Source organism: Morus notabilis, unplaced genomic scaffold (genome assembly GCF_000414095.1).
Source record: "Morus notabilis unplaced genomic scaffold, ASM41409v2 Scaffold168, whole genome shotgun sequence".
Taxonomy (NCBI): Eukaryota; Viridiplantae; Streptophyta; class Magnoliopsida; order Rosales; family Moraceae; genus Morus; species Morus notabilis.
In genome coordinates, this window is record NW_010367753.1 from 288,206 (window position 1) to 303,262 (window position 15,057).

General features: G+C 33.4%; 1 protein-coding gene across 2 annotated transcripts; it reads right to left on the reverse strand.

Moving 5' to 3' along the window:
• Positions 1-6,656: 6,656 nt before the first annotated feature.
• On the reverse strand, positions 6,657-10,191 carry LOC21400643. Of its 2 annotated transcripts, none has more exons than XM_010113326.2 (3): positions 9,866-10,191; positions 8,757-9,477; positions 6,657-8,205 (listed from the first exon to the last, which is right to left on the reverse strand). In XM_010113326.2, the coding sequence occupies exons 2-3, from the start codon at positions 9,468-9,470 to the stop codon at positions 6,835-6,837; spliced, it is 2,085 nt and encodes a 694-aa protein (XP_010111628.1). In that variant the 5' UTR covers positions 9,471-9,477; positions 9,866-10,191; the 3' UTR covers positions 6,657-6,834. The 2 variants fall into 2 exon arrangements, with proteins under 2 accessions (XP_010111628.1, XP_024031320.1); XM_024175552.1 differs by having other exon boundaries at positions 8,757-9,590.
• Positions 10,192-15,057: the final 4,866 nt, after the last annotated feature.

Below are 15,057 nucleotides of genomic sequence, written 5' to 3' on the forward strand. Positions count from 1 at the left end.
GGAGAGGAGCGTAGACGGTGGGCTTTCGCTGGATGTCCCGCGTCTTCTTCGGCTGGAGAAGAGAGAGAGAAAAAAAAAACTGAAATCCGTTTTTAGAAAACGAAAACGTGAAAATGAAAACGTCTTTTTTTCGTTTTCAGTTTTTCAGAAAAGACAAAAACGTTTTTGTTTTTTAAAAATTTTTACACCAAACGCATTTTATGTTTCCGTTTTCATTTTTTAATCTCGAAAAATGTGAAAAATGAAAATGAAAACGGAAACAAACAGGGCCATAATAACTTATAATCCGTACGTTAACCAATTCTAAAATTTCGTTGGAGATGTTATGAAAAAACACACCACTACACTCTACAATACAAAAATAAACTGAAACAAAACTAAAAAGAAAAGAGAGAATATAAAAATTTAGGTGGTTTAAAAAAAAATTTTACATATACAAAAGATAGAAAAAAATTTACTAATAATTTCAAAATTACACACTCAATAAATTTTCTCTCTCTACTCAAAACTCCGTACATCATTGCATATCTATCTCCTCACTTTTCTCTCTCTTTCTCTCAAAAAGAGACACTCTTTCTACTCTTTCTCTACATTTTTTCTCTGAGCACACTTAAAGTCTTACACAAAATACTTATTTATAGACTCTTAATAAATCAGAAAATAACCCTTGATCAAAAACTGAAAACAATAATTTACCAAAAAAAAACACAAAATATTAACTTTTCTAAAATCAATTTGAGTCACTTACTTAACATGAGATGAGGTTTTTTTTTTTTTTTTGTCTGAGCTTTTAGTTAATGTTTCTTTTCACTTTGTAGCATAAAATACGTGAGGTAGAATAAACTACCAGCTTGGTTCATAGATTCATGGATTTAGAACCATGATTCAAAATTATTCTTGTCTTATGTGTGTTTTTTGTGAGAGAAAATACTGTAACGAGTCACGAATCATGATTCGAATCATGGCACGAATCTCCCTTCCAAACGCACCCTAATTGCTTCTAGTTATAAACTACCAGCTAGTTTCTAAGAGCATTCCAAGAAAATAACACAGAAAAAACTACTTCAACTATTATGATATGATTGCATTATTAGCGGCTAGCTAGACACTTAGGAATCTAAGACACAAATTAAAAGTCGAAGAAAAAATTTCCACTATATAAAAGCACAAAGTCAATGAAGAGAAATTTATTAGACGCCCGAATCAGCTATCAACTTTATGATCCCATTCCCTGAAATTGAAAATAAGTTTATGACTTTTTTTTTTTAAAATAACTAATTTATGACCTAACTAGGATTAATTCAATTGTAGATATTATTATCTATCCATTTTTAGCTTTGAAAAGTTTACAAGTGTGCTCTTTTGCTGTGTCCAAATGCATACGGTTCAGGACTACACCAAAAAGACTTTATATTCGTGCGGTGTTTTTGTCTTGTAGCGTAAGTGACTAAAAAAAAATCAATCCTAGTTCCAATTCTGAATTCCCCTTAATATACCACATTTGCAATCTTGACCTTTTGCTAGTAATAATCATTCCTTTCGTTGATTTTGAGCTAGCTGTTGATATTCTCTAAACTCTTTTTGGCTGCCAAATTTGATTTCACGACAAACATGATGAGAAACGCTGACTTCTCTTCTTATATGTGTGTATATATATGTGAATGTATCACTTTAGATAAGGCCACTTTATAGGCATCTTATTCGCATGACTGAAATATAATGCTCAATGTGGAGCACATAATTAAGACTTAATTAAAGCTCTTTTCTCGTGTTCAATCTCTGCTTAGTTTAAAGAGGGCATGTTTTTTCTCTTTTGAATAAGTCAATGGTGGCGAAAAAAAAAAAAAAAAAAGTTGCATTTACACTGGATATTAATTTCCTTTCACATTCCATCCAAATCCACCGACTTTGTTGATCACTTAAATTGGGTACACTTGACCCCAACGACCCACCAAGCTAGGAAAGCTAGTACGTTATCATGTCTACTGAGGACGTATTGGCAGAAGAGAACAATGCACAAGTTGTGGAAAGATTTTAGCACAAAAAGACTTGGACCTTGTGCTAAGGATGGTACCACTCTTTGCTTAAATGCCCCGTTGGGATATTATATATATCATGACAAATTAGGGTCCACATTCTCTTTCATTACTTTGAAGAGATCTTTTTGGATACACCGGTTTAACTGTAGTCTTAATTTTTGACCGTCGAATTTAGTCAAAATCACATCAGATTAAAAATATATATGAACGTACAAATTTTGATACAGATTTAACGCCTGAAAACGAAGGGATTACTGGTAATCCATTTTTTCAAGGACTACTGGTAGTCCATTTTTTCAGGGACTACCAGATAAACTCCTTACTATAAAGCCAAGGATTTTTAATCTTTGATAAACAAAAAAAAAAAAAACAAAAAAAAAAAAGGGAGGATCTAAAAACCACCATGGTTTAAATGCACAATTGGCCATATTATATATCTATTTGGGATGCCTAAATTTCATAAACCTTGTAAATTTTTAGGCAAAATAAATGAATATCACTTTCAAAGAGTTGATATTGAAACAAACTCACTTTTCTGTAAAGATTTACACACACAAAATGATACGAATGAATAAGTAGATTTCATAACTAATATCGTATTTTCTTCTCAATTTCTAAGCTTCATTTGTAACTGGTTTTACTCGCTATATACATCAGTCCGTATTAATTGAACAGCTAATTCAACTTCTGAACTGCAAGTCAACGTCCGCGAAAATACCTTGAAACCTCCCAAGTTCTGTTAGTTTACTTGTCGACCTCAGTTATTACAGTCAGAGACGCTACAATACTCCGACAGTCTAAAACCATTTAATTTAAAAAACTGCGAAATGATTTAATCGAAACCGCTTGCAGGAATATACTAACTTATATTCAACTATCTCCTAGAAACTCAGTAGAAATTTTGGTGTTGAAAACATTAATTAATACATTCTATGTCCTCAGACAAAAATAATTAAGGATGATTGCAGAAACATCCTCTTTATTTAATCGACATATAGAAATTTATTATGTATTTTTAAAAAATAATGATTATTAGCTATATTTTCTTAGTCAAAAATATATACTCTTGACATTTAGTCAAAGTTATACAAACAAAAAGAACATTATTACTCTGTACGTTAACGTCATTTTTTTTAGTATTTGAGAATAACTTGTTTAAGAAATTTGTTTTTTATTGAAAGGATAGGACAGAAATACAAAACAGAAATGGAATCCAATAGACTCACGGCTATGGAGTATTATTGTATTTGGATTTATCTCTTATGATATTAGGAATATAATTTAGAATCAGCTGCTTTTGACATACCAACAATTTCATGGATATTCATGTTTGACATTTCAAATGAAATGACACCATTTTGTGATTTTTTTTTTAAATAAAAAAATCCGTTTCCCAACATAATGCATTCTACAGTCAACGTGACGTTTTAAAAACGCCTACGAAAGAAAAACTGATCTAAGTGAGAACGAAGCTCACGTTAGTATATATTAGTTGTATTACTTATTATTATTATTATTATTATTATTATTTTACTGAAATATTATAGTTGTAACTCCATTCTACTATGTCAATAGCACATTAAAATAGTAAATATATTACGTATTGGCTATTGTACGTATATGTGAATGTGGCCTAACTGTCACTTAGGAGATGTTTGGTTGGAGAATTCAAACTATGATTTGAATCATCTACAGTGTTTTTTCTCACAAAAAATACACGTAAATTAAAAATAGTTCTAACCACATGATTCTAATCCATGAACCAAACGTCTCCTTAATTAAAAATATACAATAGTCGTCCTCAAGAGCGCTTTTTTCTTAAAATTTTTTCTTTTGACAAAATACCTCGAGAGCGTTTTAAACCCACTATTTGCTCAATAACTTAGGAAATAAAATGTTTATAATTACAGAGTTTTAAAACCCATTTTCAGCTTCAACTAATATTTACATGTCATATATATAAATATACATAGAACTTTCCAGGCAATATTCTTTGAAAGCCCAAATATGCAATATAAAAAGATGATATCTATATAGTTATATGAATTTGCACGGAGCTTTATTCCTCTCTTTTAAAAAAATAAAAAAATAAAAAGGGAAATGTGTAGAATATATATGCACGCAACTAATTGCATACCAAAGTGCAATTACGTATTTATGTTGTAGATTAATTTATGTGGGTTTGTTGGTTTTATTTGTCAACAATCAACAATTATACAAAATGGTTATCGCCTGGCTACTGACTTTTGCTGAGCCTAACATCATTAGTACATCACCAGTTTGAATGGAATTTGCTGATCTGTTCTTAATTCAGATAAGGCATAGGAAGTCTTACGTCCCTACCTATAAATTAAATGAAAAAAAAAAAACATATTTTCATTGTTAAAATCCGAAAATTTGAGCCTTCTAGTTGATAAAATGTTAACAATCATCTCAGTGAGTTCTTTTTTCTTTGATTTTATAAAGCGGGGGAAAATATTCGTCTACTTTTTAGTTTACTAATCTGAAATCTGTGTTCTATTACGTCCCCTTTAGCATTTTACTCTTACAAGTTCCATTGGGTTGCGTACTCTTGTAGAATATCTTCACTAATTAAGTTCTAATAAATAATCTAGTATGATTTTTAATTTCATTTGACTGTCAAATCTTGTATGTTGTGTGTGTATGTGTGTATGTATATATATATATATATATAAAAAACTGAGGCTGAGGCTGAAACTAGCACCTCAGAAGGACAGAACGACGGGGATCAGATTTACGTTCAATATTTTCACCCCCAAAAAAAAAAAACAAAAAAAGATGTACGTTTAATACTGATACATGGCAACAGCTAAAAACGACAATATCTTTGGAGCGGACAAAAACGACATCTCAATAAATGATATCGATTCATTAGAAACGACAATATATGAGGAAATTAACAATATTTCGTAACAAAGCATCATAACTAAACAACATCATCTTAGTCAAACAAGAGAGCTTAAAAGCGACCAAACCATATCTTAACAGAAGACAGCATCCTGAAATCGACAGCATATCAATAAAGGACGAAAGTCATGTATGAAAACGGCAATTCACAAAAAAAACGACACTTAAGAGAGAGAAGGAAAAAGCACTAACGACAACAGTTTCGGAAACAAGATTATAAAAAATGTAAAAAATAAAATAAATAAAAAACTATAATATCTTATTAAACGACAATATATAAAGAACTCATAAACAACATCATCTTTTAAGAACGACAAAAACATATGAAAACGACCATTTTTAAAAAATGGAAAATTATGTAAAGACCATATCCTTGGAAACTACATGAACATACTTATAAACGACAACACATTCAGAAAACGACAAAATTTTAACAAATGACAACATCTTAGAAACTGCAGTACAGTAGAAAATTAAGGGCCCGTTTAGTTCGTTGATTCAAGTTTTTAATTCGAGTTGAGATGTGACTTTATGTGAAAGTTTTTTAGTGTAGTAAAAAAATTAGATGTGACTGTTTCTGAGAACTTTGTATTATAGTAAAACTCGAATTCTAAACTCGAATCGGTGAATTGAACGGGGCCTAATTTTCCCCAAAAAAAAGTACAGTAGAAGACGGCATCATCTTGTAAAACCGCTAAGTTCTTACTAAACTCTCATTAGACAAATACGATATAGTTTTATAAAATGACAAATATTTACAAAACAGGGAAAAAAAAAATGAGAAGTGTCATAGGTTGGGAAACGGCTACCTAAAAGCATCACATTATCCCCTAAAAAAAAAAAAAAAAGCTTCACATTATAATAAAGAAAAAGAAAAAAATCATAAGAGCTACATCGTGTTACAAAAACAACCGAATAATATAAATCTGAAGTACGTAAAAACGAAAGGATCTAAGGAAAACGACACATTACTTGAAAAACAACAAAATGTTTGGAAGTGAGAGTATTGAAAAGGCATCATATTTATTTATTTATTTATTTATTTGATACAAGCTAGCTAGCTTCTCCTAGGATATTACCAAACGAGAAATAGTAGAATTATGAGATAATCTGAAAAAAATTGACATCGTACCTGGAAAGCGCCAAGATCTTCGTAAATGACATCATATTCTAAAGACAACAAAATATTATATATGAGGAAACAACAGTATAGAAAGGAGATTTTACATTGAAAAATAAGTTAAAATGCACATAATCGTCAAAGTTCAAACTTTTACATCGTAAGACAACGACAAGATCAATAAAAACGACGTCATATTATACAAACGACAATATTATGAAAACGACACATGTGAGAAGATGACAGCATCATCGCAGAAAACGACATTATCTTATAAGGTCGACAAAATGATATGAAAACGACAATTCATGAAAATGACATTATGACAGACATTTTCGAAAACGACAATATCTTAGGCCAAAAGGCCACGTAAGATTGAACCAGGGAAAGATGTAGCATCTCATATCAAAAGCATACATACCATTGCAACATAGTTACATAACCACAAATATAAACAGAAGTTATACTTGAACAATGAAACAGATTTTTAACTTATTAAGGAATCCAAAGCATCAAACAAGAGCATAATATTCACAGCTTTTGCTCTTTTCTTCACTTATTAAGATTAAGGAGGTCCACACAAGATACATGCCAAGTACTTGATACAACTACATCTCTAAGTGAATAAAACAAACAAAGATGCAAGCAAATTGAAAAGAAAAAAAAAAAGTTCTAGTAATTAAACAGCTATTTTAACTTGCTGATATTAGTCCAGGATTAAAGGCCTCAAATTGAGCTAAGTAGAATTCAAGCCACCAAAGCAACAGGACGTTTGTAACTTTGGCTGTTCTGTTGTTGCCTGCTAACTGGGCTTTTAACAGATACTCCTGCTGTGCCAAAACAGAAATACTGGCTCTTCAACCTCTTGGTACTATTGGCATTGCCTTGTTGCTGTTGTTGTTGTTTCACCGAATTGGGATTTGGACCATCAATTACCACTTGGTTTGAGCAAGATGGTCCTGCAATATCACCTTCAATGCAGATACCCTTTTGTTTATCCAACGAAGTCGGAGAAGATATCGACGATTTCGAGAACGAGCTGGAGCGGGATCGGTGCGGGACTGTTCTCTGGGGTATGGCCTGCATGACCCCATTTCTTATGCCTGAAGCTAGCTTCTTCTTTGCAGATGGACTTGACTGGTTACTCCTCACGGAAAGTGTTCTTTTGTTGTTGTTGGAAGGTGATGAAGGCTTTGAGAATCTCTTCCTAAGTGGGGTTGGTGGATCGACATCTGAGCTGTTCTTGTTTGACTCAACATTTGAACCTTCGTGATCTCCAACAGATTTCTTCACTTTCTGAGGCCACTTGTCTTTGATCCGTGGCCAATTTAGGACTTGTTTGAAAATTTGTGCAGCATTGTTTACAGAAGTAGGCTTAGCACTTGCGAATGAGCTCCGATTCTCAACAGCCGAGTCGTATGGAGTTAGCTCCAGTGAGGCCGGGCTCATTAGTCCTGTGCTGCCGTGTTCAGCACTGCCGTCTGAGATGTTCTCAATCCCTGTGTACAAGAATATTTCAGTATCAGATATCCGAAACGACGATCCGGGGCTGCTGCTTCCATTGCCCTGCATCTTAAGCCGCGAGACGATGACTTTTCTTGTATTGTAGTCCTGAGAACCAAACATCCCTCCAGCTGAGATTAACTGTCTGATTAGTACATCTGACGAAGCGGAACGAGGCCTTTGCCTGAGGTAATCGAGCGGGGTCATGCCGTCGGCGTCGGTGACATTGACATCAATGGACTTGGCAGTCATCAGGAGCTGCACGAGGTCCGTGTGGACATTGCCGATGATGGCCACGTGAAGCGCGGTTCGGTCCTCGTTGTTCTTGGCGTTGATGATGTCCTGAATGTTGAAAACTTTCCCACATACCAACTGCCTCAGGAGCCCAATTTGTCTGTCTAGTCTTTTGAAAGCAAGAGCTTGGAAGCCGGACACGGCCTTGTGGAGAAAAGTCTCGCCGGCCTTGTTCTTAAGATGAACTGATGAAGGAGATGCAGATATTAGAGCTTCAACTGCGGCTAATTGGCCCCTGTAAGCAGCCACATGCAACGCTGTGTTGCCTTGGTGGTCTGTGGAGTTTATCATGTCAAAACTCTCTATGAGATACTTCAGTATCTGCATCAAGAACCAAGACTGATCAGATTTTTTTATTATTTTTATAAAAAAAAGTGGTGAAAGTGATTGATTTCACAAGTGGTATAAAGCCACTTGGAAGTTTGGTTTGCATTCCAGAACTATATATATATATATATATATTTTGTAACTGTTGTTTTAAAACAATAATCTGAAAATATGTATGGAAGCATAATTCTTAGGAGTTATTTGTTTAGGATCAAGACAAAACAGTTTCTTTCTTTGCATTCTAAAAAAAGGTTCTTGAAACTGGTGTTTTAAAACAGTACTTTAGAAATATTGGTCTGAGAACACAACTCTTAAAATCTCACAATCTCTTTGGTAGGCTGTTTTTCGTTTGGGATCCAAGAGAAACGATATTATAATGTTTACTATTTTTTTTTCAAAGGATTTTGATCTTGATTCCAAAACACTATTTTTGTCAGCTCAGCCAGACATATTGCTATTGGGTGGTACTACTATTATATGACACATTTTTTTTTTTGTTCTCGAAACTATAAAGTTGGTTTAATACATGAAAGTGTAAGGCTAACCTCAACTTGGCCTCTCCCAGCAGCCGTGTGCAGTATAGTTGAGCCATGAGCATCTCTATAAGCGGAAACATCAGAGCAATCAGCAAGAAGTTCCTTCAAAATCCTTAAATTCCCACCTCTAGCAGCAGCATGGACAGCCCTATTCACCATCTCCCACTTGTAAACAGAAGGAATATCCCCAACACGCTCCTCCAACTCCCCGCCCTTCTCCGTCGTAAACCTCGGAGAACACGCAAAGTCCAGCAGCAGCCTGAAAACGCCACAGCTCTTGCTCCTGGCTGCAGCGTAGAGCACATCAGTCACACCGTACTCTCCTTCACCAAACACAAGCAGAGGGTTTCTCTCAAGCAATTCTTGCACAAACCCCAAGTCCCCCGCCGAGGCAGCCGTGTAGATAAGCCATCCGCCGTAGCCTGCGCGGATGAGGGAGTTCTTCTTCCCCCCTTTCTTGGACTCACAATAAAGGAAGAGCTTCCGCGCCACCTGGGAGCGGCATTTGGCCACGTCATGGTACTGCTCCTCGTCGTCCCACACGGTCTCAAGACGCCGAATTCGGCGCAGAGATGTGAGTTTGATGAGGTGGTTGCTGTCTATGCGGAGCAGTTCCCTCACCAGGTCATAGTGACCATTCGCCGCTGCCCAATCAATTGGAGAAGCGTACCACCATTGGTCTCCGGTGCTTTCCCACCGAAGTGGAAAATATATTGGAGGCATTGTGAAGCTGGAGAGATAATATTCAACTACGTATAAGCAAACCTTTTAGCAATCCTTGATCCAAAGTCTTCTTCTCAATATAGTAGTTGTTATGACCACCTTAAAGTCAGCTATATGGTCCTAAAAGGAAAAAAAAAAAAAAACCCCCCAAGAATGTTAACTAAAGAAATGGAACTGTGAGAAAGAAGCTACCGAGTTTATAGAATTTTAACAGCTAATTTCTCAGTGAAAATATTAGTGCTAAAGTTGTCACGAGAAGATGATCGAAGAATACCCTTTGATATTAATGGGAAATAAGAAGTTGATCAACTACTTGTATAATAAAAAACCCTTTAGAAGTCTGGCAAAGTCAATGAAAGCATAACTGAAAGCACAGTGTGGGAAATAAAGAATACCTGATGAGAGTTTATGCCAAGAAGTGAAAGAAGAATAATCAATATATTTCTAAGTGGGTGGATATGGGAAAGGAAACAGCCATGATTGCTTACACAAATGGAACAGAGAAAAAGAAACAAGCCTTTCAGGGGAAAGTTGGAGGAGGAGAAGAATATAGTAAACAAAAGGTTAATTCCAAAAGATAACAAAAGACAGATAATTAATTACTCAACTGAAGAATTTTGTTTGCAAAACAATAATTTTGAGCTTTTGTGGTTGTGGGTGGAGAAGAAATAGCCCAGAAAGAAAAGGGAGAGAGAAAAGAATATTGTTTGGTGGTATTATCTTATAGTGGGTGAAAGTGAGATAAAGATTCTAAGATAATGATGGTGATAACTGGTTTGTAGATGTCTAAAAAAGGAGTTATTTTGCTGCTATAATCAGTGAGAATGATGTAATATTAGAGGTCAGGTCACAAGCTCAAATTAGTGCAAGAAAGACATTATTATAATATATGCAGTTTTTCAGTATATTATTGTAGTTTATTTCTTTTTCCTTGTTTAGTCCTTGCAAGTTAAGGATTATACTTTATTTTGTGGATGATTATTTTAATTTATTTTTTTATTGGTTCAGTCCTTTTATGTTTTATTTACTTTATTCTTTGGCTAGTTGAATACTCTATAATGATGTCACGCGTGTGTTATAAGTGATACTTTAACTTCACATTAATCCACATGCATACTTTAATATCTTTATTTTTCTATATTTAGTCTTAATTTGATACCAAATTAAAAGGTCTTTTATTCTCGGTGAAAATTTTTCTCATTTAAGACTTGAAAGACAAATCACCGACTAATTAGGATATTGTACCACAAAGGGTCGGTGGCATATTCAACCCTTATATTACGCTCATTACCTAATATAGTTCATCTCATCAAATGCCTAATTTATATAGATGATTCTTTGATTGAACTCTGTTTTTGATTTTAATGCTGTTCGCTTTGGACTTAAACCCATCACTGTCAATAAATACACACAATACACATGACACATGCATACGCACGTATGCTGCAACTTTGGTTTGGCCAAACTTTTTTTTTTTTTCTTTTCCTTCTTTGTCTTTACCTAATTAACATAATGCCTCTAGTATTCATCAAAAAGTTGAAGTTTATATCTAATCACTTCTGAAACCTTACCTAATTAACTATATTCTGACATCTAGTTTTTGTTTCACACAAAGAAGAGTCGATTTTATATAGCTCTATTTTGATCATCGCTAATACTATTATTGGTGATGCATCACCAGCAGACAACTTTATTTAGATCGTTGCATTATTGACTGTGATAAATAATATTTTATATCTATTTTTTAAGAATACCCTAAAATCTTGTTAAAGTCTAACATACGAACGTGACCAAATATAGTACTAGCCAGTAGTCTATTAGAGATGATAAATCGAATGTGATCTTACTACTAGCACATTCGGTGGGGTTGGGGTGACGCGCTTCTCGTCTAAGGAGTGATTGTTTTAAAGTAGGCCTAATACGAACAATTCTGTCAGTGTTATGCCGGGTTCCCTCTCTTCGGACTTTTATTTAGTGGGAAAAAAAAAAAAAAAAAAAAAAGATAAATCGATCAAGAGGCTGGGTGTGGTATGTAAATGTAATTTGGGTGGTTAAACCTTTCCATCAGAGAGTGGACAATACTATATAGCAAGATCAGGTTTTGGAGATACTGGTGAGCTGTATGGTTGCTCGGGATATTGTTTAGAGGCCCAAAATCCAACCACTCAAAGTCTTTGAAAAAAAAAAAAAAAAAGGACTGATCTAAAAGCAAAAAGAAGTACCCCATGTGAGGACCAGCTTTAACTTTTTGGATAACTCATATTCAAAAGCTATAATGGAGGATGGTGCATTTTACCCGCTTTAAACAACAATAATGCATGCCATGTCAAGCTCAGTTGCCTCCTCACCAAATCGTATCATTTTCATCCTTTTCTTTTTCTGCTTCCACTAGTCCTTTTCTTTACCCTTTGATGGGATTCATGAATCCTCACTCCACATGGGGTATAAATACTAGAGAGGGTTTGACTCTATATCCTTGCTATTGTTTGGCAGGAAGGAAAAAAAATAAAATAGAAATGAAATATGGAAGTAATAGAAAATAGTAATGATAAAAAGAAAATTAATTTTCTTTTATGTTGTTTGGTATGAAAAGATGGAAAGAAAATGAGTTTACTTTTACTTATTTGGTATTGGAAGTTAAATTGTGAGGAAAGAAAAAATCTTACTCATAAATTATTTTTATACCCTTAAATTTTTTGCTTGGATGTTGATGGAGAAAATGATAGTTTAGTAACTTTACTCACTTTAATGAGTTGTCCCCATTTTTCATCCTAATTTCTGCCCACTTGTGGAAAGAAAAAAAATGGTGGGGCCTAAACAACTTACATTTTCATTTTTCCTCTCAAAATCTCTCCACTTTCTTCCTTCCTTCTACTTTTCTTTCCTACCAAACATACTCTTAGAGTCACTATTTTTCGTACGTGAATGTATAAAAATATAGTTAAAGGATCAATATTATATTGATGGTGTTCAACACTATTTATTAGTAAAATAAGTCGCGTAATATAAAATCCATCTTTTATTAGTAACAGTGCGTAATATTCAGTAGTGTTTTCAAATATTTTTTGTGTAATAAATTTAGATTTTCTTTTTCGACCAATAAACTTATTTTTCATTATTAGATTGACAGTTACATATGACTGAGGGAACTGGAACATAAAGGATCGCTCAACCAATGTCCCCAAACATTTGAGACAATAAAAATGGGCATTATGAATGTTCTTATGCTCTGTGTAAAAAGACAAGTTCTTCCCGTAGTACGTAGACAATTACTAAAATGGTCATGAGTAGAGTGCTTGGTACCACAATTACATTACTCGTATTTAAGAAAGTGAAACTCGTTACATATATGAAACAAAAATAACTATTAAGTGAATTGTCTACATATTTATGATGGATTTCTTATGACCTTGTATTTTAACTTAGTAACAGATCAACTTTCTTTTCGCAAGAGTATGGATAGCCTTCTGACTCCGATGAATCAAAATAAAAGTAGGATCAAGGATGGGCCTATGTGTCTCAGGATTCAGGTAAGTTATGTTTCGTTTGTTTTTAGAATTCTAGTCTGATTTAGGATTATAATTCTTAATTCGTTACAGTGTTTTTCTCTCATAAAAAATTTAAATTTTAAAAATTAAAATTATAAACTATAGTTCTAAACTTATAAACCAAACGTTACTTTAGTGACCTCACTCACCCAACCCGACTCCCTAAGCTGGGATGTATAGAATTTTTCGCTTCACAACTACTTGTAAGCTCTTGTTGAGAACACGTATGACTTACCAAGTTGATAATATCGAAAGAAAAAGGTTAAAGTGTGCACAACTTCTAGATACTACATCTGGGAATATAATAGAGTTGCCCCCACCTTGTTTATATATATATATATATATATATATAGGTATTGGGAAGCAAGGGAATGTGACTTCCACCTAAGTTTTGGGCCTAGGGCTTGTAGTACTATAAGCATATGCAACCACATATATTACTTTATTAACGAAACTGTTGGTTAAAAAAAAAAAAAAAAAAGTTTTCATTTCTTCTCGTGGCATAAGTATGGGATTTGCAGATAGTGATTCGTTAGTCTTGTTTTCCTTTTAATTTTTTTTTTCGACTCTCTTTTCTCCCAAAAGCGTAAATTGCTTGTCCTCATTTTGACGTGATGTCTGCTACTCTGCTCTCATTGCAAGAATATATACATATATATATATATATATATGTATATATAATAAAGCAATCGGGATGAGGATATAGATATGCATGCTCCGAAGTTGATGTCACTAGGAGTTGTTTTGTGTGAATATAGAATGCGTATCTCAATTAATTGAGTTAAGTTTTTTTTTTTTTAAGAAAATAATGAATTATTGTCATTAAATCTCTATTTACCACTTTATATCAAATGCAAATTTTTTATTTAATAAGTATATCATATAAATAAGATGATGTGATATACTCAATTTACCGAATAATTTCTCCACAACATGCGTATAGTAATAATATGTAGTGTTTTAGTTCAAAAGGACCAAAATGCATGCGTTAGGTCCAAAATTTAGCTTGACGGACAAGGCTCACCCCTTTGTGGCGAACAAGTAGAATTCGGTAAAGATTGCTTTGTTGGGGCATCATATATCAAAGTGGCAATGCATAAATATCAAAGCTAGAACAGACTACAAGAACACGACTGTCTGCCACCAAAAAAACAAAATAAAAGAAAAAACAAAAAGAAAAAACAAAACAATGAAATGAAAAAGGTAATCCAAACCTGACCTCGGTTATGGGCCAAACAAAGGACATGATTAAGTTTTTTTTGCCACAATGTTGAACGACAATATATCAAATCTTTTCCCATCATTAAAGATGATAAACCGTACCATATTCCATTAAGGATCCTAAAAGAAGCACAAGTTTCTTTTGTTTGTTTTTTTTTTTTTTTTTAAATTGTTGAACTTATATTTAAAATACAGGAGTCTAAATTTTTACTCATTATTTTTTATTAATACCCTTTTAAGTAATATAATTATTTCATTAAAAAAGTTATTAATTAAAAATAAAAAGTAAAAATACATATTAATACTTATTTGTCTTCTTTTTTTTTCTCTTTGATCTGAGAAATATTAAACGCTGAAAGGACATATATAATAATATATATCATTGCTAACTTTTTTTTTTCTCTATTAGACTCTACCAAAATCATTTCCACACATGGAAAAGAATGATTCCTAGAGGAATCCCAAAGATTGGTTCCCTCAATCAGAGATATATGTTTACCCTAAACATAGTGTTAGTTTTACTATTGAAAATCGATAACAACCAATTAGGCAGAGAATTCACTTGCTTTGCCTAGTAATACTAACATCTATTGATGCTTTTTATGCATCAATGATCTCATTCCCACTTCTTAAAAAGCCTCCTTTGACTTAAACACAGATACCAATATGTTATCAAGTTTTGCCGTAATTGCCTCCCAAGTGTGATCATACAATGGTATGATTTAATAGTTACTCTAATATTTATTTATTAATAAGTATTATTATTTTAATCGTAAGATATTGATATGACGATTGTAATAAATTAGATAGTTGGTAAA

What these genes read in the sequence shown, in the direction of transcription:
- LOC21400643 (XM_010113326.2), bottom strand. Translation starts at nt 9,470, where the DNA reads ATGCCTCCAATATATTTTCCACTTCGGTGGGAAAGCACCGGAGACCAA. An exon ending in CTGGGAGAGGCCAAGTTGAG is followed by an intron (nt 8,206 to 8,756) that starts GTTAGCCTTACA and finishes TTCTTGATGCAG; the next exon opens with ATACTGAAGTATCTCATAGA.